This window comes from Lithobates pipiens, unplaced genomic scaffold, assembly GCF_037356315.1.
Source record: "Lithobates pipiens isolate NorthernLeopardFrog02 unplaced genomic scaffold, aLitPip1_a1.2 Scaffold_19, whole genome shotgun sequence".
In the NCBI taxonomy this organism is placed as follows: Eukaryota; Metazoa; Chordata; class Amphibia; order Anura; family Ranidae; genus Lithobates; species Lithobates pipiens.
Window position 1 is genome coordinate 206,064,586 of NW_027507764.1, and position 27,850 is coordinate 206,092,435.

General features: G+C 42.9%; 1 protein-coding gene across 1 annotated transcript in view; it reads right to left on the reverse strand.

Moving 5' to 3' along the window:
- Positions 1–13,865: 13,865 nt before the first annotated feature.
- The window catches only part of EPDR1 (ependymin related 1), a 98,187-nt gene continuing 84,202 nt past the window's right edge, over positions 13,866–27,850 (reverse strand). The window contains exon 3 of the mRNA XM_077491647.1: positions 13,866–18,381. Within this exon, the coding sequence (XP_077347773.1) occupies positions 18,191–18,381 (191 nt within the window). The 3' untranslated portion in view covers positions 13,866–18,190. The remainder of the gene's footprint in view (positions 18,382–27,850) is intronic.

Below are 27,850 nucleotides of genomic sequence, written 5' to 3' on the forward strand. Positions count from 1 at the left end.
CATACAGGCATCTGCAGGAGTTAGTGGGTGTTTTGTGCCTACAGCACAGCACAGTATACACCTGTATCTACCCTTTATTGCTGGTGTTCTATCATACAGGCATCTGCAGGAGTTAGTGGGTGTTGTGTGCCTACAGCACAGCACAGTATACACCTGTACCTACCCTTTATTGTTGGTGTTCTCTCTCTCATACAGGCATCTGCAGGAGTTAGTGGGTGTTGTGTGCTTTCAGCATAGTATACACCTGTATCTACCCTTTATTGCTGGTGTTCTATCATACAGGCATCTGCAGGAGTTAGTGGGTGTTGTGTGCCTACAGCACAGCACAGTATACACCTGTATCTACCCTTTATTGCTGGTGTTCTATCATACAGGCATCTGCAGGAGTTAGTGGATGTTGTGTGCCTACAGCACAGCACAGTATACACCTGTACCTACCCTTTATTGTTGGTGTTCTCTCATACAGGCATCTGCGGGAGTTAGTGGGTGTTGTGTGCTTTCAGCATAGTATACACCTGTATCTACCCTTTATTGCTGGTGTTCTATCATACAGGCATCTGCAGGACTTAGTGGGTGTTGTGTGCCTACAGCACAGCACAGTATACACCTGTATCTACCCTTTATTGCTGGTGTTCTATCATACAGGCATCTGCAGGAGTTAGTGGGTGTTGTGTGCCTCCAGCACAATATACACTACCCAATTGCTGGTTTTCCCATCTCCTTGCAGGTCATTACTATGTCTGGAAGGCCCACAAGGAGAGGCAGACAGTCACGAGCCAATAAAAGAGGGCAAGCAGGCTCTGTGTCTAGAGACAACAGTGCTAGTCGTGGACGCGGTGCATCGTCATCAGCACGTGGCCATGGGACACGCTTCTCCTTTATTTTCAGCAGCTGGATGTGTTGAGCCGCATCATGCCGTAGACTTGGTAGAGTGGATGACCAAGCCCTCTTCATCTTCCTCATCCTCTCTCACCCAGGCTCAGGGTACTAGCAAAGCAGCTGCCAATGTGTCCTATTCCCTTCTCTCAATGTCATCATCAGTCACTCCTTCCCTAGACCCACCATGTCCTCCTGAGGAGTCTCCAGAACTGTTTGAGCACAGTGTTGGGTACATGCTCCAGGAGGATGCCCAGTGTTTTGAAGGCTCTGATGATGATACCCAGCTAGAGGAAGGCAGTAGCGTGAGCGCAGAGAGAGGGGGTGCTCAAGAAGAACAGCAATCTGGCAGTCATGTTCCACCAGTTGCAGCATACTGCCAGGTTTGCTCCAGTGATGAAGAGGGAGGGGATGATGAGGTCACTGACTCCATGTCGGTGCCTGATAGGAGAGAGGAGGAGGAGGAGGCACATATCCAATGAGGCAGGATGCCCTCCAGGGGCCAGCTTAGGGATAGCACACCAACTGAATCACACCGCAGAGCTCCGCCTGTGCATTATTCCAAAAGTTCTTTGGTGTGGGCTTTTTTGAGATGAGTGCATCAGATCGCACCACTGCTATTTGAAACATATGTCTCAAGCGTATCTCACATGGCCAAAACATCAGCCACTTGGGCACCACATGCTTGACCAGACATATGTTGGCCTGCCATGCAACTCATTGGCAAGCGTACCTTAAAGACCCACACCAAAGAACAAAGAAAACCTCTCCTTGCTCCTCATAAGCTGGGATCTCCAACCCCACTAGTCCTTCAGTCCTCTCTGAAACCTGCACTGAGAGGAATGAAGGTGTAGAATTAGGTGTGTCACAGCCAAGTACTTGCGGGCACTCTGCTAGCAGTACACCCACGTCTGATTGTAGCAGGCAAATGTCCCTGCCCCAGCTGCTGGACCGTAGAAAGAATTTCACTCCCAGCCATCCACATGCCCAGCGGTTGAATGCTAGCTTGGCTAAATTGCTAGCACTTCAACTGCTGCCTTTTAAGTTGGTAGACTCGGCCCCCTTCCGTGAGTTTGTGCAATGTGCGGTTCCTCAGTGGCAGGTCCCCAAACGCCACTTTTTCTCACGGAAGGCGATTCCGGCTCTCTACCGGCATGTGAAAGGCAATGTCCTTGCCTCGCTGGACAATAAGGTGCATATTACCGCTGACTCATGGTCCAGTAGGCATGGACAGGGATGGTACCTATCTTTCACGGCCCATTGGGTCACTCTTCTGGCAGCTGGGAAGGAAGCAGGACAAGGTGCAATAGTGTTGGAGGTTGTTCTGCCACCATGCCTCCAAAATGCTACTACTGGTTGTTATACACCTCTCTCCTCCACCCCCTCCTCTTCTTCCTCCATGGCCTCTTCCAGTGCTCTGTCTTCGGAACCAGCAGTGCTCCATAGGTGTTCAAGGGGCTACTCAAGTACGCAGGAAAAAAGATGCCATGCCGTGCTTGTGCTGGTTTGTTTGGGGGACAGGAGCCACACTGGGGCAGATATTTTGTCAACTCTGCAGGGGCAGACCGAGAGGTGGTTGACGCTACGCCAGCTTAAGCCAGGAATGGTGGTTTGCGACAATGACACCAACCTCCTCTGCGCCCTCCGACAGGGACAACTGAACCATGTGCCCTGTGTGGCTCACGTCCTTAACCTGGTGGTGCAGCGGTTCTTGGGAAGGTACCCAGGCTTACAGAATGTTCTAAGGCAGGCCAGGAAAGTCTGTGTGCATTTCCGCCGATCACTTAATGCCAGTGTTCGGCTGACTAAACCTGCCCAAAAACCGCCTTATATGTGACATGCCCACCAGGTGGAACTTAACGTTGGCCATGCTGCAGCGGTTGCACATGCAGCAGAGGGCCATCAATGAGTACCTGTGTGATTACGGCACCAGGACAGGGTCAGAAGAGCTCGGTTTTTTTCTCACTACGCCAATGGGGCATGATCAGGGAAGCATGCACTGTCCTGTCACCATTTGAGGAGGCCACGAGGATGGTGAGCAGTGACAGTGCATGCATCAGTGACATTATATCTCTTGTCCACCTGTTGGAGCATACGCTGCATGGAATAATGGACAGGGCACTTGAGGCAGAACAGAGGGAGGAAGATGAGGACTTTCTTGCCTCTCAAGGCCCCCTTTATCCAGACAGTGTTCCTGCTGTCCCACCCATCACACAGGAAGAGGAGGAGGAGCAGGAGGAGGAGGCTTGTGTCAGAATGGAGGTGGAGCCTGCAACTCAGCATCAGTAGCAGTAGTCTTTTAGGGATGATTTACAGTCCCAAGAAACACGTGGACTTGTATGTGGCTGGGAGGAGGTGGCTGTGGATCATGTTGACCTTAGTGACCCAGAGGACTCCGGACCGAATGCCTCGGCTAACCTACGCTGCATGGCCTCCCTGATCCTGCAAAGCCTGCAAGGACCCATGTATTCTTCGGATCAAGGAGAGGGACCATTACTGGCTGGTCACTCTCCTTGATCCACGGTACAAGGGTAAGGTTGCGGACCTTATCTTACCATAGCAGAGGGAGCAGAGGATGAGACATCTCTGGGAGGCCTTGCAGAAAGGTCTGTGCAACGCGTTTCCAGAGACTGGCATGTTACAAACTCTTGGTCCTGGACAATGTGTTGCTGAGGCTTCGGTCAGTCACAGAAGGAGTGGTGGAGAAGGTGGCCATCTGACCGATGTGTTCAGACAATTTTTTAGTCCGCAGCCCCAAGGTATGATCGGTTCCAGCAACCATCTCCAGCGTCTGATTTACATGGTGCAGGAATACCTAGGAGCAAGGTCAGACTTGGACACCTTTCCCACCGAAAATCCTCTGGCTTACTGGGTCTTGAGGATGTATCACTGGCTAGAGATTGCACAGTATGTAATTGAGCTACTGGCCTGTCCTGCATCCAGCGTTCTTTCGGAACGCACCTTCAGTGCTGCTGGTGCCTTGTAACCGATCACAGGGTGCACCTGTCCACTGACTCAGTTGATCGACTGACCTTCATAAAGATGAATCAGTCTTGGATCACCACCAGCTACCAAGCACCTGGAGCTGATGTAACCAAATACTTTTTTTTAAATGTCACATCCCTTCAAGACTGCCTATGCTGATGCTGAGTGACTGTCCTGTTATGTTGACTGACTGTCCTCTTCCTCCTATGATCCCGCTGATATCTTGGAAGAAGATTTTTGGTTCTAGGTGATGCCACCAGCCCAATTTTTCAGCCCCCGTTAAACAGGGGCGTGCAATTAAAAATTTTGATGCAATGCTTTGCAGCAGGGCTCATTCATGCACTCCAAATAGAGTATATGGGAGAGGTTGCAGTGTCGTGGCACCAGCATCAGTGCCACCAGCTCAATTTTTCAGCCCCTGTTTAACAGGGGCGTGTAATTACAATTTTTGATGCAATGCTTTGCAGCAGGGCTCATTCCTGCACTACAAATAGAGTATATGGTAAGGTTGCAGTGTCGTGGCACCAGCACCAGTGCCTAAGGCCCAATTTTTCAGCCCCTGTTCAACAGGGGCATGTAGTACAATTTTTGATGCAATGCTTTTCAACAGGGCTCATTCCTGCACTCCAACTAGAGTATCTGGGAGAGGTTGCAGTGTTGTGGCACCAGCAAGCAGTGCCTAAGGCCCAATTTTTCAGTCCCTGTTTAACAGGGGCATGTAATTACAATTCTTGATATAATATTTCACAGCAGGGCCCGTTCCTGCGCCCACCGAGAGTAACTGTGAGGACTTATAGTGTTGTGGCACCAGCACCACCACCACAACCACCAAAGGCCCAATTTTTCTACAACTGTTCAACAATGGCATGTAACTATAATTCTTGATAAATCGTTCACAGCAGGACGCTCCAGCGCCCACCAAAAGTCACTTTGAGGGCTTACAGTGTTGTGGGAACACCAACACCTTAGACCCCAATTCTGCAGAGGATATAGGGAAGGCCCCTACTTTCAAACATCCAACTTACAAACATCTCCTACTGGCAAACGGAAGGAGACAACAGAAAAATTATACAGGGGTAATAACCCTTCCCTATGTTTTCCAAAAATCTTAAAAATAGATTTTTTGACTGGAGCTACACTTTAAAAATGTACCAGTTCAAAATTACAAACAGATTCTACTTAACACAACAAACCTACACAGTCTCTGTCTTGTTTGCACCGCCTGTATATTGCTGTTCTAAGTATATAGGGCCTGGGGGCCCCACGCCTTTCCTTTTTTTTGGGGGGGTATGGGGTTCCCCTTAATATCTGTACAAGACCCAAAGGGGCTGGTAATGGGCGGCGGGGGGGGGGCTACCCATGCCATTTTTCTCAATGATTTTCATTCGTATTGCCGGAACCAGATATTACATTAAAACTGCAAGCAGTTTTAAATTACTTTTTTTCCGTTAAATGTCATTTTGTGCAGGGACTGTTCTAAACATGAGAAAAACGTGGCACTTCACAGGCATGCTATAGACACCCCCCAGGCACGATATTTAAAGGAATAATCGTCATTAAAATCAGTGCTCCCGAAAAAACAGACATTTTTAAAAACATTTTAGGCATTGACCCATGTCCTCTGGGGAAAGGGTCTGGTCCCCAAACCCTTTTTAGGACAATATCTTGCATATTAGCCATTAAAATTAGCACTTTTTATTTCGAACGTTTGAGTCCCATAGACTTCAATGGGATTCTAAAGTTTGCACGAATTTTCAGTCCGTTCGAAAGTTCTGGTGCGAACCAAACTGGGGGGTGTTCGGCTCATTCCTAGTCACAGCCCTTTAAGGGCTTGGCATGAATACACCCAACTAAAACATTTCCTTGACAAATAGCGTAGTATTACTGTTCTGACTAAAACTCATGCTGACTTTGAGGCATTACTGTCCAGATCCTACAGATTGGAACTCCTGCTTTGGCACATTTTTTTAAATTAATTTGAAGGAATCTTTTATGGCAAAATGGGAGATGGAAACCATAGGAAACCAGAGGGACAAGGTACCAGAGGAAATTGACTGGGACAAAATACTGACATTTTCTTACAAATTATCTAGATCATTCCACGCTCAAGAACACAATTACAGGATTATGGTCAAGTAGTATATATGTCCTACTACCTTACATAAAATTGCCCCCTCCATCTCAGACACTTGTTTAAGATGTTTACAGGCTCCTTGCACCAAGATTCATGTTTGGGGTATCTGTACGAGAATGATACCACTCTGGGATAAGATAAGTGAATTACATGACAGGCTCAGGTGTACTAACTATCCCAATGACCCTCATATTACTGTGTATTCATGTTGTCAGGCAACTTTAAACATGTCAAGAAAAGTCTAATATGACAATTCCTCATGGCAGTCCACTCATTTATCGCCAGCTATTGGAGACAGTGACACACCTCACACTTCATCCTTAGAAGATTGGGCTTGTGAAATTGACAAAACTGAACATTTGGAATGTATGATAGCCTGGAATGAAAACAAATCTGAAACCCAACTCTATCCTATGGACTGGTTGTCTGTATTTCCGATACTCTTCTGGAATTGGAACCTTCATTTCTGAACCACTCAGCCATGCAGATACTCCGGTGTAATTATTCTACTTGGTTTTAGTCCATACTTCCATTACGCACCTCCTCTTGCCCCCACTCCCCCGCCCCTTTTTTTTCTTTCATTCCCCCCCCCCCTTCTGTTTCCTATTCTCTCTATATTATTATTATACAGGATTTATATAGCGCCAACAGTTTGCACAGCGCTTTACGTTTGGGCAGACAGTACAGTTACAATACAATTAAATTCAACAGTATAAGTCTGCCCTATCCTGTTTTTGATCTGACCTGGATATTAACCCCTCATCTCCCTTATCCAGTAGCCTGGCTTAGATTCATTTCAATTTGAAAAGTAATGCTTTTTTAGTTTTATGTAGTTTTGGCTGTGACACCTGATTTTTTTAACAAATGATAATAGACCTGACTTGATTGGTGGAAGTAGCAGCCTCAACAGATTTAAAAACATAAGAAACTTTACTCTTAAAAATAAAGCTAAAGCCCTCACCTTTGTACACAATAGCCAGTGGTAAAACAGTTTGGTAGTGTAGTCTGTGAAATGTGTGCTACCACATTGCATTGAATGTTTTAAAAATAAAATAAAACGTCAAAACAGAGTGAACAAAAAAACACTTCAAAACCACATTTCCCAAATTCCTACCCACCCCGTGTCACAAATTATTCCCAAAATATTCAAAATATAGAATTCAGGTATATGTTTAGTAGAAATTGGTTAGTGTCGGGACGGCACCTGAGCATTTGAATAGGCAACATATAGAGGCTGAATTCACACAGACTAGCAATAAAATGCAGGAAAAATTGCATCCATTTTATGCGCATTTCACACATGTTGAAGCATTTCTTAGGGACTGTTAAAATGTCCTGCATTTTGCAGGTGTCCAGTGACATCACATCCCGTGGGTCACAAAATGTATCACAAAGCAAACTTTTGTTTTACCTGCTATGCGTTGTGCTGTGTTGACCTGCATTTAACACACATTAACATTGCGTACCCCTACCATTTCGCACAGGTCAACACAGCATTGAAGTATAAACAGGATACATGAAAACAATTGTTTTTTAGGTCTCCTTGCATTGACCTGTGTAGCAAGATCCCAGGCCTCGAGGACATCCAGGGCCAAGAGTTGCACACATCCTTCCGTATAGAGTGGGTTGTATGGCATAGTGGGTGTAATGCTAGATAGATTCATGGGCGCCAGACACTTCTTGAATGCAAAGAGATTTTATTTCTCTTGAACAGAACTTTGGGAGAGAGGGTTAGGGCCAGGACACCCTTAGGTAGTTACAATGTTAATTAGCAGACTCTGAGACTTCAACAGGTAGACAGCCATGCAGGGAAAGGCATCCGGCAAGACGCCACATCTGCATGTGTAGGAATGCTGTCTCATATGACAACAGTCTTAAAACAGTTCCTAACACAAATTGTAACAAACTCCTTTACTTTTATACAGGCACTTCTTGTAGAGCCTCAACCCAGAGCTTCCAGTCTCTCTCACTAGACTTGCTGATTCACTGCCACTGAATCTTTTGAGCTCTTCCAATCTTCACTTAAGTATCTCCCTCAAGCGTCAACCCCGCATCTTTGCTGGGTCCCTAGCTTGGCACTCCAGATACTTCTCAAGCTTCACCCCACTGGCCTGTTCAGTCCCTAGCCTGACACACAAGGCTGCTCTGCAATTGCCACCTCTGCTGGCTGGGTCCCTGGCTTGACACCTGCCACACACCATCCCCGGTTGGTGAGAATACTGCTCTGGTACTTGCTTTAGCTACTGTGGTCCCTGGTAATAAGGTGGTTGGTCCCTTAGTGGTGACAACTTCCCCTCTACCTCCGACCATGACAGGTTCTCTGGCCGGCAGAACCGTCACTTCTGGTTGGATTGCAAGCCGCAATCCCAACCCTGTGCTGCTGTCTTGCTTCTGGATAGGCCCTCAGGCAGCCTAACAGCCAGATGTGCCCAGCATAGGCCCAAACTCCGGCTTAGGAGTCTGGGCAATACAACACATGTCCACCCAGACAGCCATCAAGGTGGCACAGAACACTGATCACCTGACTCCACCAAAATGTAAAGGTTCTTCCAGCAGGCCAAGGGGTTTAGGAAAACCCCTGCCCATTGGATATACTGCTAATCTGTCCATGCTTTGCCCTTGTTTTATCTAATGCGACCAGGTACCCAGCCATCTAGCGGCAAACAAGAGAATTGCAGCAATTCCAGACTTAGGGTGAACTCAATTGATCCTAACAATGAGCCAAGGTAAGTACACCTGGCAGGTAAATTTAGGAGAAACCCTGCCTAAACATCAGGGTGCTACACCTGCATTTAACAGCTCCTCTAAAATGCAGATCACCACACTAGTGTGAATGAATCCAAAAAAGGACGAAGCAGTTTTTATCTTTCAGTACAAATTAGAATGCATTATCTAAGAGACAAAAAACACAAACTTTATTCAGTGGCTGGGCAGTGAATATATAAGCAGCTCAGTTATGCCATAATATAAGAGAGAGGGACTAGACATATTTATTTAGAAATATAAATATTGCCCAGGACTATTTGTAAGCAGTTTGGGTATCCTGCAATATAAGAGGGAGAGATGAGGCAGTTTTTTTCTTTAAAAAAATTAATAAAAACAATCAACTAAACTCCTATACACATACTGTCAGCATTCCCTACTAACTAATAACACGGTCCGGGAGAAACCCAGTGTACTTTGAGCTTTCCAGGGGAGGACTCTTTAGAAGAATACCAGGTGTGAGGTTGGTTTTTCTTAACAAGAGCCTGGAAGGGCTGAAGTAGCTGAGAGAATCCGGTCTTGGGGGATATCGCTAAGTGGGCTGAAAGATCCAGGTATCCTACAACTGTTCTACAGTTTAGTTTCCCTACGTGTTCTGCAACAACGTCAGTAATCAAAGACTTTGTTCCTGAGTAAGCACCTTGTTGGCTGCTGGGCCTTGTGAGAGAGGGACTGTCCAACCTGAGTGCTCATCCAGCTGCGAATGGTTGTTCTCTGGATGCAGTCAAAGTATGCCAGTTCCTTAACGTTTATAGACATTGACATTGAGAGTACCTGAACTTTCCTTCCCAGCCCTCTGATCCCAAGTTGAAAGACTGTTCAATGGTTGACGTTTGCAAATAAAAAAAACATTCAACTGGATCTATTGTCAGTCTCAAGTTACTGGGCCATCTACCACAGGACATCCCCTAGACGTATCACAGCGGGAACGAAAGGTAACGGTAAGCCCAAAAATAACCAGCAGCTCCTTCGGGGGCTAGTGCTACAAAAGTATGGAAGTGCAGGATCATGGCACCAGGTAAAATTATCTTAACTATTGCTCACATCATGAACCTGGCTGAAAGTCTTTAATTTCATCATGTCAACGATGGAGATAACACAGGGGAAAGGAATTTACAAACTACACTCATCTTTCCCACCTCTACTTGATGAATGTATATATTGATGTAGATTTGTCCTTTAATAAAACCCCTGCAAAATATCGCATTAACATATTTCAATCATAGCAACTGAATTAATTTCTTAAACATGTATCTGCAGTTATTTTACATTGTTTTAAAATAAAATATTTATATGAGTGATTTATTTTAGAAAAGGGGCTTGTCAATAAAATAAATAAAATGCACCACCCATTGCAATTAATTGAAAAGTGTATTAACAAAGGTTTACCAGTAGATTTCTTCCTTTTGTTGCATACTGCTACTGTTTTTAAATTTTGCAAATATCAACCACTAAAATACAGTTATTCATGGTAATACATCTGCTTCCAAAAAAAGCAGAAAAGGGAATTACAGCGTGCTGTATACTTTACAGTCCATAATATTATAGGTATTTGTAACCACAAAAGGCCTACAAACTCAGTACCAATATCCAAAGCTTTAAACCATGTTTATTACCGGTACTTTGCAGCATTTGTTTTATAACAGTATGTAATGCTAGTTCTGCATAAAGTAAATTAAGAGTACAAATCTGTCTCTTTCGGTATACCTGTGTCTCATCTGCTTTTTGATACTAAAAAGCTGAAACTATTCCTGTTTAAGTAATAGCTTAATTGCACTGGTAAGTAAATACTAGCATTAAGCTTTTCCTCCACTGATCCTGTGTACGACGATCAACTATAGAGGGGTTGCTTCTATACTAAAAAAAAATTGTTTTGAACCACTCTAATATGCTGTATATATACCGTAAATGTTAAAAGGACCAATAGAAACATTTTAGTTCAGATTATAAACTGCAGAGATATGTCTTGAATTAGTGGTAAATGAGTAAGCGTAAAAGAGTAATTGACATCTACAGTAACCATATAGTACCCAGTAAGAAACAAAGTAGACAAGAGCTGATAGCCAAAATCCACCCATATTTTATCATAATAAAGTGAATTCATAATCAGTGGAGGCTCATGCATAGGTGCTCCTGGGGCAGTGCCCCATCAGCTTTGTTGCAAAAAAAAAAAAAAGTGAACAAATAAAAATAAAATAAATAAGTAAATAAAAATAAACTATAGCGATTTTTTTATTTTGAGTTTCTCTCTAGCTGTTTCTGTGCTGCTGTTGCTACTTCCTAGGTATATTCGAAAAAATAAGGTGTAATCTGTCTAGCAGCAGGATGTCCATCCAAAAAATCATTAAAAAGTTGTATCTAGAGCACTGGAAAATAAATTATCCACCGTTACTGGCTGCTAGGGATGGGCTGAATACCCCCCACCCCCCTTTCGGTTCACACCAGAACATGCAAACAGGCAAAAAATTAGTTCGTACACGCGAGCACCATTAAAGTCTATGGGACACAAACATGAAAAATCAAAAGTGCTAACTTTTAAGGCTTATATGCATGGTATTGTCTTAAATTTGGGGTGTCGCGGCAAAATCTAAAGGAGCGGAACACCCTTTAAAAGTCTATGGGAGAAATCAAAAGTGCTATCAAAACCATACTTATATGCATGGTATTGTCATAAAAAGTGTTTTGGGACCTGGGTCCTGCCCCAGGGGACATGCATATAATAATGCTTAATTAATAATGCTTAAAGTGAAACGATAAAAGTGTAGTATTCCTTTAAATTTTGTACCTGGGTGGTGTCTACAGTATGTCTGTAAAGTGGCGCATGTTTCCCGTGTTTAGAACAGTCTGACAGCAAAATGCCATTTCTAAAGGAAAAAAAGTTATTTAAAACTACTCGTGGCAACAATGAATTGTCGGTCCGGCAATACACATAAAAGTTAATTGATAAAAACGGCATGGGATTCCCCCACAGGGGAACTCGAACCAAAATAAAAAAAAAAAATACGTGGGGATCATCCCAAATTCCATACCAGGCCCTTCAGGTCTGGTATGGATATTAAGGGGAACCCTGCGCGAAAATGTAAAAAAAAATGAGCATTATTAAAATCACTGCTCCCCAAAAAACTGCAGTTTTTAAAACTTTTTTGCATTGATTTTTTGCATGTCCTCTGGGGCAGGACCCAGGCCCCCAAACACTTTTTATGACAATACCATGCATATAAGTATGGTTTTGATAGTACTTTTGATTTCTCCCATAGACTTTTAACCACTTTCAGACTGGACCATTTTGCTAACTTAAGACCAAAGCACTTTTTGCGATTCGGCACTGCGTCGCTTTAACTGACAATTGCACGGTTGTGCGACTTGGCTCCTAAAAAAAATTGATGTATTTTTTCCCACAAATAGAGCTTTCTTTTGGTTGTATTTGATCACCTCTGCGGTTTTTATTTTTTGCGCTATAAACAAAAAAAGAGCGACAATTTTGAAAAAACGCATTATTTTTTACTTTTTGCTATAATAAATATCACCAAAAATATAAAAAAAAATTTTTTTTTCCTCAGTTTAGGCCGATACATATTCTTCTACATATTTTTGGTAAAAAAAATCACAATAAGCGATTATTGATTGGTTGGCGCAAAAGTTATAGTGTTTACAAAATAGGGGATAGTTTTATGGCATCTTTTTTTTTACTATTAATGGCGACGATCAGCGATTTTTATTTTGACTGCTACATTATGGTGGACACATCAGACATTTTTGACACGTTTTTGGGACCATTGTCATTTATACAGCAATCAGTGCTATACAAATGTATTGATTCCTGTGTAAATGACACTGGCAGTGGGTTAACCAGAAGGTGGCAGTGTAGCGGTTAAGTGTGTCCTAGGGGCGTGTTTCTAACTGTGGGGGCCGTGGCTGTGTTTTACAGATCACCGATCTCTGCTCTAATCATAGAGAGCAGAGATCAGTGTCCCTTGTTGCTAGGCAGAACAGGGAGAAGCTGTTTACTTTGGAGGCTCGCCGGCGGCGCAAATTCAAAGGGACGTACCTGTATGCCCATTTGCCTGTCCGTACCATTCTGCCGACGTACATCGTGGTGCGCCAGTCAGGAAGCGGTTAAAGGGTGTTCCGCGCCTTTTGAATTTGCCACAACACCCCAAATTGTTCGCTATTTGGAGAACAAGCGAACACCCGATGTTGGAGTCAAACTTACGTTCGATGCAAACATCGGGACCATCCCTACTGGCTGCTTGCCAGTATTCTTTTCACTTAATAGGAGCTTGTTAGGGCAGGCCGAAATACTGACCCTAACAAGCCTTTTCGGTCCCTCCCTGGGGTGCCAAGATCTTTCCTGCCTGCAGTTGCCCACCCTGGCCTGCTGCCCAGCCATGTCCCCCCCCCCCCCCCCACCTCCACAAGTCGCACTCCAACACTTGGCCTCTTCCGCTCCAGTCTCCACTCTCAACCCCTGGCCATCCATCTTGTATGCAGAGCAGATGGAGGAGAGCTAAGAGAGAGGAGAGGAGACAGAGACTGAGAGCAGCAGACTGAGCAGAGGGCTGTGGATTTTTGTTGGTGTCAAGTTCAACTCCAGTGTCATCAATAATTTATGATAAACCATCACAGAAAAGTTGAACGTCCTTAAGTGATAGAGATAGAGCCTCATATAGTATAGTGTGTATACAGTATAGTGTATATAGTGTATAGTATAATGTATATAGTAAATTGTGTATAGTGTATATAGTATAGCGTATAGTATAGTGTGTATAGTATATAGTGTATAGTATATAGTATAGTGTATAGTATTACACTATACTACACACTATGGGTGGAAGCAAGTGGAATACAGGGGACAGAGGGGGTGGAGTCTATCAGGGGTGGAGCTTATGGGAAGTGGAAGGGGTCAAAAAGGAAGGGTTGAGTCTGGCGCTCCACCATCTTAAAACTTAACTAGCAGGCACTTTTCACAATATAACAAAATAAATATCAAGTATTCAGGATTGTAAGCAGGAAGTATATATTTTTTGTCCAAAAAAATTACCAGAACATTAGTTAAAATTTCCACTGTGTAGTAATAGGTATTTTCAATAAATATAACAAATAAAGCTCAGCAATAATATTTTTATTTATATCCTTCTTGCAGTATTTTAGATTGTCCTTCAGATGTTATTCATGCAAACTATATCCTTATGTTAATTATTTTATTTTTTCCACAGTAAATGATTTATCCCTGATTGGGTTGTAGTTGTATACAAAGCACATGTAAGAATAGCTTCAGTATCCTAAAATACAAATGAATAGATACAAAGTTAAGGCAACATTTCAGTGTTGATTGGAATCTGATGCACTAAAGGGGTTGTAAAGCTTTGTTTTTTATTTTCTAAATAGGTTCCTTTAAGCTACTGCATTGATGGTTCACTTACCTTTTCCTTCGATTTCCCTTCTAAATGTTTTTTTTCTTTGTCTGAATTTCTCACTTCCTGTTTCTCCTCAGTAAACTTCACACCATCATCCGAGCGGTGTTTAGTCAGCCAAAACAGCTTACTGAACAGCTTACTGAGGAGGAACAGGAAGTGAGAAATTCAGACAAAGAAAACAAAGTAAAAAAAACATTTAGAAGGGAAATCGAAGGAAAAGGTAAGTGAACCAACAATGCACTAGCTTAAAAAAACCTATTTAGAAAATAAAAAACAAACCTTTACAACCCCTTTAAAGCACAAACATAATGATAAATTACAGTTCAGCAATATGAATTACTGTGTGTTAATCATCAGGTGTATTTGTATTGTTTGGATCAATGAAATATCACTGTTATTTCTTTTTGTAAGTCTGTGCTAGTTTCAATGATTCATGGGAAGTAAGTCTGCAATTGTTTTAGGTCTCTTAGACATTTGTGTAGTACTGTACTCCAGATGGTCCCCAGAACAATGTACTCTATTTGACAGGAAAGATTCAGTTGATGATTTTTGCAAATGTTGCACATAATAAACCAACCTGGTAATTGAGCATTCTGTTAAACCAACGATTTTCTCTATATTGATGATTACTCATTTGTGGTTTAGAATTACTTGTGGGGATGCTCAAGTTTATTTGACAACATTTTAAGGGACATCAGTTGTAATATCTGCATGCTCTTCTCCATAAATTTGTAATTTCATTACTTGAGGCTTTTGATTGTGCTGTTGAGTTCACTATGTTCATTTTCCAGATCATAAAGCTGGGTTCACACCTATGCAAATTGGATGTGACTTTCCCAGCATCCAATCCGTATAACAGGAGAATGTGACTAGCTCTCTATGGAGCCGGTTCACATATCTCCGCAGCAGGTCTGATGCTTTTTGCAGGAAAAGCGTGTGCCTTTTTTGGTCCGTTTCAGGTCCGAATTCAGCCCAAAGTGTGGGCTCAAATCAGATCTAAAGCGGTGAGCCAGGACGCACCGGACCCCTGCTGTATGATGGATCCCTCTTAGGTGTGAACCCAGCATAACTGTGAATTGCAAACAATTCACATAATCTGAAAAGCAAGTCACCATATTGCTTTCCAGGAAAGACATCCACATTTTTTATTTTTTTTTGACGAGTAAAAAGTGTGTTTGACTGTGTGTGTGTTTTATTGAAATGCAAAAATCTTACATATACCTTATAACTACGTATAGGTAGGTCAATTACTTTAGAAATACTAAAAAAAATTGTTCACACTTAGCGCACATAAAATTTATATTGCCATTCTGTTTACATATACTGTACATCTATATGTATTTTACATACTATTTAATCCAAAACAGAAGACAATGTAGAGAAGCATATAACTACTATAACTTGTGCTGTAAGTTACTGCATTATACAATTAGCACTATATTTCTTGCACTGTTTTCTAAATAAGCCTGTCAAGAGGAGTGATAATCTTCTCATGTAGGAATCAACCAGAGAGCGCTCCTTTCTCCACCTGGTGCATCACAAACTGCTCACCTGAATACCCAGACTCCTTAGGTATAGGAGGTTTAAAAGAGCCTACTTGGTGCAAGGGTTGAATTCATCCACTCACTTTGGTCCTAGCAATCATCTTAGAAGATACAAGTAGTTTAAACTCAGTAGTTGGCAAGTGCACGAGAAAGATAAAAAGCTGCAAGCTTTAATAGAAAGTTCCTCAGCGCAATAAAAAACACTCACGTCAAACACAAAGTGAGCAGCATTAAAAAGAGACAGCAATCTCCCATAAATAACAATGGTCATATACTTAGCACAGCACTGTGAACTGAAGCTCAATCTTGCTCTGCAGTGATTACTAGCAGCCTCCTTTGATGATGTCGGGATGATGTCATTGGGTTGGCTCCACCTAAAGCATTGTATCCTTATGGGACTTCATCAGAGGATACAAGGCCTGATGTGCCTTGTTTAGCTGTATAAAACTAGTTGCTGTGTGTATGTCTTTTGATTCATTTATCCCAGGGGTGCCCAACCTTTTGAAGCATGAGGGCCAATTAAGAGACTTGGTAACCGGTCACGGGCCAAATAAGCAGAGCAGGCAGATAGCAGGTCCATGTCTGCTCTGCATAGACACAGCCCACTAAACTCTTTCTTTTTTTAGTGGATCGGATTGGAGGTAGGACACAAGTCGGTTTACATCTGCCACTCCTTAGAGGTGAATGGAGGGTAAAATTGGGTCAGACTGACCGTGTGAAAGGGGCCTAAGGCTGCTTTCACACTGATGCACTGCGATTTTCCCGCACCGAAGGTGCAACGCAGTGTAGCTTTGGCTTTCCTGCACTTTGCAATAGACTTCTATTATATTCTGCAGGTTTGGTGCACTTTCAGAAAGCTCACCAAACTCGCAGGTAATAACAGAAGTCTATGGCTCAGTGCAGGTAACCCCGCAGGTGCACTGCTCTGCATCTGCGGATCAATTTGAAAGCAGCCCAGTAACCACTGCAGAACAGATAAGCCCATATATACACTGTGATTTTAGTAATAAACTGAGCTTTAATATTCTAGCTTCAGTATTCTAATCCATCCCCGAGCAGGAGGTTGCGGGCCACATTGGAGTGCTCCGTGGGCCACTGGTTGGGCACTCCTGATTTAACCCATTCATCAACTAAGCTCTTTTGGACCTCCAATAACCTACCTGTAGGAGGTCTGTGTATTTAGGTGAGCAGTTTGTGGTGCATTAGGTGGAGAGGTAGAGAACTCTAGCTGTTTCCTGCATGAGACGATTATCACTAAGAGCACTTGAAAATTTAGACTTGCGCATGTTTATGAACATTGCACTTGTTTTATGATTGCATTTACTATATCATTTGAAGTAGAATTGCCTTGACTTTTTTATGGTTACTTTGTTTATATTTTTACCATTTGACATAATGTTTTAAAGAATTTTCTGATATATTTTTCATTTCACATACAATTATATTTTGGTGATTATATGTTCGCAAACATGAAAACATGCATACTTGTGAGGCTTGCACTTTATTATTGTTATAACACTTAGGGTCCTTTCACACGGGGCGGATCAGTTCTGATCCGCCCCGTGGATATCCGTTTGCTCAGCGGGGATCACTCCGCCGATCCCCGCTGAGCAGGGAGATGACAGCTCCGTCTCTGCACACTGCGCAGGGACGGACCTGTCACAGCGCCGCTCTCCCCTATGGGAGATCGGATGACGACGGACCGCAGTGCCCGTCGTCATCCGATCCGATCCACAGACGGATGGAAAAATAGCTTTTTCCTCCGTTACACTTTTTCGGATCGGAGCGGGTCGGATGTCAGCGGACATGTCACTGCTGACATCCGACGCTCCATAGAGCTCTATGGAGCACCCGTTCAGGTCCGCCTGAAAAACTGACAGGCGGGCCTGAACGGGACGTCAGTGTGAAAGGACCCTTAATGATTTAGTCTTATTTTAGAAGTTCTGCACTTGTTTTTTGGTATTTATGTTTAGATTGGTGTGAAATGCTTTTTAAGTGGTACCTGGCTGCTAGGGGAAGTTAGAGCATCAGTACATAGTTATCAGTACATAGTTGCACAGATCGGGGAAAATCGGGACTATGCAGCTAAATTATATAATTAAACCATGGGGGTTATTTACTAAAGGAAAATCCACTTTGCACTGCAAGTGCACTTGGAAGTAAAGTCGCTTTAGATCTGAGGGGGACATGCAAGGAAAATTTAAAAAAAACAGCATTTTAGCTTGTACATGATTGGATGATAAAATCAGCAGAGGTTCCCCTCATTTCAGATCTACCCCTTAGATTAAGTGCGACTGCACTTTCAAGTGCACTTGCAGTGCAAAGTGAATTTGCCTTTTGTAAATAACCCCCAATATGTGTAAAGTTAACTTTTCATTTTAGCACGACAAAAATACTGTTATCCTTTCTACATTTAAGCTTATTTCAACTACATACTGTATATTAAGTCACTTATGGAAGTCTTGCTGATTTCAGCAGCCATCATTCATTAACTGTGTCAGTGCCATTTGACAGCTGCTTGGAGGGGTAAATACAGATGGATCTTTTATGCCTAGCTTTAAGTCAAAGAATCGTGTGGAGGTTGTCATGCTTTCATTCTTGGTGTAAGTTTCTTGCACTGGGTAGCAATCCTTGTCTGTATACGCTCCAACCCAGGTTTCATCTGTAGGCAAAACAAAGTGAACAAGTGAGAAAACTGTTGTCTGCACACTTCCAAAAGTAAACTAAATGTTTTACATTTCTGAATTCCAACAAGTATATAAAATATTATTGGCAATCTAAAGACAAAACATGAAGAAGCATGGTACATTTGTGTGAAACGTGTCAACAATAACCCTGTATGATTGTCTGGCATATGACAATAAAGATTTTTCATCAAGCATTCCATTGGTTCTTGTGTGTGAACATTTCTTCTTCTCCTTTTGTGCTATAGATGGTGGTGAGCCGGGGTCTGCACCTAGGGCTGGATGCGCTTGAAAATTGCCTGAAGCGGTGTGTGCTTTTCTTGTTTGGACTATGGGCAATGGCTCCCAGTGCCCTAGCAAAGCCAGCAAGACCCAGAAGTGAGGGGAGAAAAGATCTGCAGAGGTGCACCGCGCTGGATCGAATGAGGTCTCAAGTAAGTAAAGGGGGGCTGAGGGGGTGATGCTGACACCTAAACATTTTATACCTTAATGCAAGGAATGCATTAAGGTAAAAAATGCTTAGCCCTTGTACACACGGTCGGGCATTCAGACGGAAAATGTCCGATCGGACCGTGTTGTCGGATAATCCGACTGTGTGTGGGCTCCATCGGACTGTTTCCATCCGAATATCCGACGGACAAAGTTTTAGCCCTTGTACACATGGTCGGACATTCCGACAACCAAATCCGTTGGATTTTGTCCGACGGATTTTGTCTGAAACTGTTGCATACACACGGTCGGACAAAGTTGTCAGAAAATCCGATCGTTCAGAACGTGATGACGTTATTTCGTTACGACGGGACTACATTCAGGCTAGTAGCCAATAGCTTTGGTCTAGGAATTTGATCTGAGCATGCCTGGCACTTTGTCTGATCGGAATTCTCTACACACAATCGGACAAAGTCCAATCGGATCATGTTGTCGGAAAGTTTTATAGCCCAGCTCTAAAACTTTGTCCGTCGGCTTCCGACAGAAACAGTCCGATGGAGCCCACACACAGTCGGATTATCCGACAACACGGCCTGATCGGACATTTTCCGTCGTGTGTACAAGGGCTTAGAGCTGGGCTATAAAACTTTCTGACAACATGATCCGATCGGACTTTGTCCGATTGTGTGTAGAGAATTCCAATCAGACAAAGTGCCACACATGCTCAGATCAAATTCCTAGACCAAAGCTATTGACTACTAGCCTGACCGTAGTCCCGTCGCAACAAAATAACGTCATCACGTTCTGAACGATCGGATTTTCCAACAACTTTGTCCGACTGTGTGTATGCAACAGTTTCGGACAAAATCCGTCGGACAAAATCCAACGGATTTGGTTGTCGGAATGTCCGACCGTGTTTACAAGGGCTTAGATTTTACAACCACTTTAAGTTGTAGTATCATCACAAAGCATTTTGCAGTGAGTGATATGCATATTCACAGGGCATGACTATTTTTTGTCATGATGATCAATGACGTTGGTATTGTGGAATTGTTCAAAAGACAAGTTTTACAGCTTGTAAAACTTTTTTTTTTTTTTTTAATCTATGCAAATCTTGAATTTTATTGCAGGTACTTATATAGCGCCAACAATTTACTCAGCACTTTTACATATACAGTAAATTGTACATTCACCTCTGTCCCTGCCCTCAAGTAGCTTACAAGCTAAGGTCTCTAACTCATATTCATATATACACATAACAGGGCCAATTTAGACTGGAGTCAATTAACCTACCAGCATGTCTTTGGAGTGTGGGAGGAAGCTGGATTGCCAGGAGGAACCCCACGCAAGCACAGGGAGAACATGTAACTTCTAGGCAGGTAGTGTTGTGCTTGGGATTCAAACCAACAACCCTAATGCTGCCATTTGGAAGTGCTAAACACTTTGCTACTGTGCTGCACAAAACATTGTATTTATAAGGACGATATGACAAAACAGACATTCATTGCCTTACTAGATACTTGTTTTTTATTTTTGATCATAGATACTCTTTAAATAATACTGCAGTCTGCACATAGGACAGTGCACAGATTTCCTGTTCTCATATATTACTGGTCAGAATAAGTGCAAAACAGCTCAATGTAATAATAATGTTATTTGGATGAACAAATACTGTATTTTATAAGTAGGAGAGATAATCCATTTAACTATTGTAAAGTAATTGTGTTTTTTTTTTTCAGTTTGTGTGAAAAATCAAAGTCAGATTTGACCACATGTGCAAAGTAAATGTTGTGAAAAACCATGCCTTGGTTCTGGCTCAGGTGATGCAATATGACCACACGCAGTAGACGTTTCAACAAAACTGATGAGTTGTGAAACATTTCTCCATCTTTTAACACATTGCTGGTAACAAGATCAGAACAACTTTGTCCTTGGCTGATGTGCAACATAAAGGAAAGGCGGAGGCAGGGAGTAAGGGTCTGGTTTAACTTATACAGTACATAACTATTATCCAGATTGTAGGATGTGATGCCTAAATCAGTTAAAGCGGGAGTCCGCCGGGACTCCGCGTTTTTTTTTTTTTTAAAAGCCAGCAGCTACAAATACTGCAGCTGCTGACTTTTAAAATAGTGACACTTACCTGCCCAGCGCGCCCGCGATGTCGGCACCCGAAGCCGATCTGTAGATCGTCTCTCGGGTGCTGCCGCCGCCATCTTGGATATGGGAATCAGGAAATGGAGCCTTTCGGCTTCATTTCCCGGTTCCCTACTGCACATGCGCGAGCCGCGCTGCACAATAAGAACGGTCCCCGCTGCCTCTGGGATCTGTGTGTTTTCCCAGCAGGCAGTGGGGCACTTGCGGAAAGGGGCGGGCACTTGCGGAAAGGGGCGTAATCTACGCCCCTTTCCGCAGAGAGCTATCCAGGAAGTGGGTGCAGATACCTGTACTGTACAGGTATCTGCACCCCCCTCCCCCCTGAAAGGTGCCAATTGTGGCGCCGGAGGGGGGGAGGGTTCCGATGAGCAGAAGGTCCACTTTAGGGTGGACCTCCGCTTTAAATTGCTTGCAACCACTCATGAGGTGATCTCTTAGGATCTATGCTGCTGATATTCTACTGAATCTGGCTCCTATGATCGCTAGAACTGAACTGATAGTGTAATAATCTGGTCCCCTGTCCCAACCAACTAGAATGTTATATTTATTGTGTTTGATTTTCCTTGTTCAATCTTTTTATTGAGTTTTATACAGGAAAAGACAAATAATGTCTACAAAATGAAATGAGAATAAACTACAAGCATGGGATACGATACAGAACAATATAATCAGAACTTCTTAGATATAATCACATTTGAGCAAATATAGATATAATATTTGACAACTAATATACAAAGAAGAAGAATGTTAATATAAATTTAAATAAACATCTCTGAATTCCCAACCACACGTTCACCCCAATTGGGTTCAAGCTGTGAACGCGTGTGGTTATTTTAGAACATAAGATAAAATGTATGGAGACTAAAAGTATATTAATTAAAGTAAAGAGGAAAAAAGAAAGTTATGTAGCAGACTATATGATTCTAATTTATCCTATATTTGATAACATAAGGAATCTATTATAAATGAGAAATCAGCCAAGTATGAGTGACAGAGATTCTAAGATATATATGTGAGTAAAAGGAGTGAATCAAGATCCCGTATTTGTCACTATTATATGGAAAAGTAAGTAAAAAGAAAAGAAGAAAGAAAAGAAGAAGAGTAGAAGAAGAAGATAAGAAGAGAGAGAGAAAGAATGAGTGAAAGAAAAGAAGATAAGAAAAGTTTCTCCTGGTATTGGTCCAGCCCCCGCCTCAGAAGCACCTAAAAGTAAAAAAGATAATAGTAAAAGGATGTAAGGAGTATCAATTAGGCGTCAACAATGATAGATCAAAGTTTGTAGATAGAAGGTGCTTAACCCATGGTTGCCAGATTTTATTGTATTTTTTATTGTGTTTGATTTTATGACATTATTGATTTCAAATAAGGCAATGACATGACTGCAATGGATAATGCATGCTATTACAGTTACTCCATTTAGTTACCTCACATACAAAACTCTAGTGAAGGAAATTCCACTGTTAAAGATAAATTGTGCTGATGTCAAAATATTGGAAATCATGTTGTAAGGTTTCAGAACATTGTGATGACTGGGGCCTTGGAATTGAAATGTTGAATGCAAACTGGCATAACAGCACTACTGGTTTCGGTTGAAGGCAAAAAAGGAGTAATTGCAATCTGACTCAAGAATAATTCTCTCCTGTCATTGTTGCTATCTTGAGTAGGGATGGGTCCAATGTTTGAGTCAAACGTAGGTTCGACTCGAACAGGTGGGGAGCCCACAGGACGTTCGCCTGCCGTGATGCACCCCATAATGCACTGCTAGATCGCAGTGCATTGAAGGTTGCTGATTGGCCAAAGCATGCACCTGACCTGTATGCTTTGGTCAATCACAGCGCAATGTGCTGTGAGAGACATGATTGGCCACACTTTATAATGCTGCTTACATTGTGGGCGTGTATTGTGTTTATGAATGAAGAGAGATTAGGCAGGTTAGTTAGTTGATTGAGCATGCAGTCAGTGTAGTGCAGTGTTTCTCAACTCTAGTCCTTAAGGCGCACCAACAGGTCATGTTTTCAGGATTTCCCTCAGATTAAATGGCTGTGGTAATTACTAAGGCAGTTAAACTGATTAAATCACCTCTGCAAAATGATGGAAAGCCTGATCACATGTAAACATGGAGATCCCGGTAATCGGTGCTCCTCATCTCACATTGACAGAGTGTGTGGAGAGGAGAGCTGATCAGCAGCATGTCCACGCAGGGTGAGATCTACACATGTAATTAGGGCACTGATCATCAGTACCCTGATTACAATATAGCGCCAACTGTGTCACCAATCAGTGCCCACCATTGCCCAGCAGTGGCAGAAATTAGTGCCCACCAGTGGCAGAAATCAGTGCCCGCCACTGCTCACAAGTGCCACCAATCAGTGCACATTAGCGATGCCAGTCAGTGCTGGCTATCAGTGCCGCCTATCAGTGCTGCCCATCAAAGCCCATCACTGCTGTCGATCAATGCGCATCAGTGTCGACCATCAGTGCCACCCATTAGTGGCCATCAGTACCACCTATCCATTCCGCCTATCAGTGCCCACCAGTGCCACCTATTAGTGCCCATCAGTGCTGCCTATCAGTGCTCATCAGTGCCACCTATCAGTGTCCATAGGTGCAACATATTAGTGCCTCCTCATCAGTGCCACCTAATCAGTGCCCATAAGTGCTGCCTCATCAGTACCCATAAGTGTCACCTCATCAATGCCCACAAGTCCAGCCTATCAGTGCCCATCAGTGCCGCCTCATGAGCACAAATCAGTGAAGGGGAAAAATTACTTAGTTACAAAATTTACTGACAGAAACTAAGGACATTTTTTTTCTTTTTTTTTAGTAAAAAATAAAAGACTCAGCAGTGATTAAATATCACCAAAGGAACACTCTATTTGTGTGAAGAAATTATAAAAAAAGTGTTTGGGTACTGTGTAGCATGACCGTGCAATTGTCATTCAAAGTGTGACAGCGCTGAAAGCTGAAAAATGGCCTGGGCAGGACGGGTTGTAAGTGCCCTGTAGGCAAGTGGTTAAAGGAATATTTAATTTTTATTGTTTCACTTTAATCATCATTAAAATCACTGCTCCTGTAAAAACTATTGTTTTAAAACCTTTTTTTTTCATTAAAGTGGTGTACCCATTATAAAAATAAAAATGTAAAAGTCAGCAGCTACAAATACTGCAGCTGCTGACTTAATAATTGGACACTTACCTGTCCCAGGGTCCAGAGATGCAGGGGATCGAAGCCCTGCTCATCTCCCCCTCCATTCGGCGGCGGCGGCGGCATTGTGACTGTGTGCGCCCGGCTGTGGCTTCACAGCCGGGCACCCACTGCGCATGCGCGAGCAGTCCCAGGTGATTGACAGAAGGGAGGGGGCAGAGCTGAGCCTTTCCTGCGCCGAGGGTAAGCAACGTCAAGAGCCTAGGCACTGAAGGAGGCAGACTATGAGGGACCCCTTAGCAACAGCCATTTAGAAGTGAGTAAAAAAAAAAATCCAAATTTTTTTTTAGGCACATTCATGAATTATTTTTTTTGGGTGGAACACCACTGTAATACATGTCTCCTAGGGCAGTACACGAGTCCCCATACACTTTTCTTGTTCATCACGGGACACAGAGACTTGATAATTACTTAGTGGGTTAGATAGTCAAAGCAAGAGACAATGTAACAAAAACTTTGAACCTTATCCACATCTCCCAGAGATCGAAAATCGAGGGCCTCCTGCTGTCAACAGATGCCGAGAAGGCCTTCGATAGAGTCTCCTGGGACTATATGATGTCTACATGCTCACATATAGGAATTGGCACAAATATGATGAATTGGATAAGAGCCCTTTACCAAAAACCACAAGCAAAAATCAAAGTCAATAGCACCTTTTCAGAACCATTACAAATAAAAAATGGCACACGTCAAGGTTGCTCACTCTTACTAATTCTTTTTATCTTAACATTAGAACCCCTTTTCAGAACCATAAATTTATCCTCAGCGATCCACTGTCTTAACATTCATAATAGAGAATACAAAACTGCAGCGTAAGCAGATGACCTATTATTCTTTATCAGGCAACCTCATATCTCAATCCCTAACCTTAATAAAATGTTCAAAACATTTTGTTTTATATCCAATTTCAAAATCAATCAATCAAAATCAGAAGCTCTAAACCTCACTTTACCACCCAATAAACTACACCTTCTTAAAGGGAATTGCAATTTTAAATGGGAACAAACCACCCTCAAATATTTAGTAATCAAATTGACAAAAAGAAAATAGCGAGGGCTTTATCAAAATGTGGCAGCCATGGTTATTATTTACCTATTCAACTGAATATCAAACACTTCTTAAGTAAAGCAACCAATATAAAACTCGTGTATTATATCACTAACAAGTCTGTATCTAAGATATAAGTTAAGTTTCAAGTTCTCAATATCTCCCCTTCGTCTTAATATCTCCCCTATTCTCCCCCTCCTCCCTTCCTCCCTCTCTACCTATTTCATCTATTTACACGTGATCAGAAGAGCATTTCAATATGTATATTATACTTAACTTAAATGTTAATAGACAAACTGTTAAATTGTTAACCAATGTTAATTTCAAATATCACTTTATAATCATATAATGTCAATGTAAACCATTTTATTTTCTTCAATAAAATCCTTGATTGAGAGAAAAAAAAAAAGATAGTCATGATCAGGTGATTAGACACTGGCAAACCTAATTACAAGGAGAGTTCCTTCCCTATATAACCCCGCCCATATGGAGAGTACCTCAGTTTTTTTTCCAGTGTCTAAGGTGGTTGGTCAGGCTAGAAGATGTGCTAAGAAGAAAGCTCTGCTTGATGGTCTCTGTGGGGGCCTAGGAGCTATACAACCAGATCCATACCTCAGGCCAATATATACGCCTAAGATGGATGATACCAGGGCCATGTGCGTGAAGAAACAAGGTTTTGCCTGTAATGTCTCTCTTTGAAGACTGGGCTCTGGGATCCAATGCTTTGGTGCATAAATTAAAGTTGCTCAAAAAGTTTTTATGGTAGAGTCTTCTAGGAACCCAGAACCCCAAAGGTTGGCACAACGCTACCCGCCGTGATGGGTGAAGGTTGGATCTGTCTGTAATCAGCAGTCCTGCGGCAGGGATAAGGTAAATTAAGACAATCCTAAAGTATACACATTATGGATTATCTTCTTTTTGAGTAGTTGCATGTCTTACCTGATTTCCGCCACTAGAGGGAGTAAGAACGTACCTGGTGTATACTTACATGCCATCCAGGATACATGCTCTGTGAAGCTGGTCTGAGAAGCCGCTCATCTCCTTCGCTGCAAGCTCTGCCACATAATATAGAAGGGAGGGGATCCCATAATGTCCGGGGGTCCCACGCAGTTCTCAGGGAATCCCCTTTGTCCCCCCTCACCCCTGGCCACCGCCATGTCAGTCTTACATGCGCGCACGCAAGGGGGGCGCGCTTTTACAGTGATGTTTGGCAGGGAAGGACGGCGTGCACAGCGTACCAGTGTGCAGGCGCAAAGTGGCTATGTTTAAAGCCCAATACGCCAGAGCTACTGTAACCAGTGGGACACAGAGCTGTGGGCAGTAAGCATCTCAGTGGATTTGGCATACCTAGGACACCTACTCAGCATCAGGCTGTGCAGACTGAGCTAATGTTTATATTGTAAGACCAGAGCACAGCAGTGATTGCATTTGTACTAGTACCTCTGCTTTGCAGCTAAGGACTATGTCTCCTCATAAGCGGGTTCAGGGGGAGGTAAAAGAGGCACTAAAAGATCACCGCCTACTTCTAGGGGTTCTGGGCATGCCTGCAGGATTCCATCCCCACAAGAGATTGGAGGCAGCCTCACATGATGAGTCTGTGTCCCTGTCAGGCTTTGCAGCCTCTCCCAATGTTACAATCCCTGTATATGTCACTGAAGACAATATGAAGGCTGTATTGGATGGTTTGGAAGGAAGGATTACTACTTTTATCACAGCTTCCTTAAAGAATTGCAGAAAGAGGGATAGACCCCGTCCATCTGCTTTAGGTTCCCTATCGGATGAGTATTCTGATGGTGAAATATCCCCATCTGGGGATGGGGATAGTGAGCAGTCGGACGATTCAGGGGAAGAGGAAAAGCTCTCTTCTGCCTCCCAGGCCCTCAAAGTACAGGTGCAATACTTTACTGAGTTGGTGTGTACCACATACAGATTGCCCTCTGCTGAGGCTGCCAAATCCTCCGTTTCCTCCCTGGGATCCTGGAAATCCCCACAGACTTTATATACCTTCCCAATTCCTCCCTTAATGGAGAAGTTGTTGTATGATGACTGGATTCACCCAGATAAACTATTTTCTCCTCCTAAGAGGTGTTTTATGCTTTATCCGGTGGAGGAAATATTCACCAAGAAATGGGAGGTGCCAGCAATAGATGCGGCTATTTCTTGTGTAAATAAAAGCCTGACCCGTCCTGTAGACAATGCTCAGTGGTTCAAGGATCCAACTGATAAGAAGCTGGAAACTTTATTTAAAGCCTCCTTTTCTATGGCTGGCGCTGTGGTCCAGCCTGTGGTTGGAGCAGTCAGCATGTGCCAATTCCTCAAGGAACAAATGAAGCAGGTATTTAACCTCCTCCCTACTGAGGAGGGTGAAGTTTATGCAGACCTTCCTAAGGCCCTATGTTTTGCGATTGATGCCATTATGGATTCTGTTCAGCAAGCATCCCCCCTTTCCTCTTGCTCGTACACATGCGCAGGGCCTTTTGGCTTAAGCATTGGGCAGCTGAAACTTCATGGAAAATATATCTGACTGTGTTCCCATTTTATGGGGAATGCCTGTTTGGGGATGACTTGGACAAATACATCCAGAAGATTACCGGGGGTAAAACCACATTATTA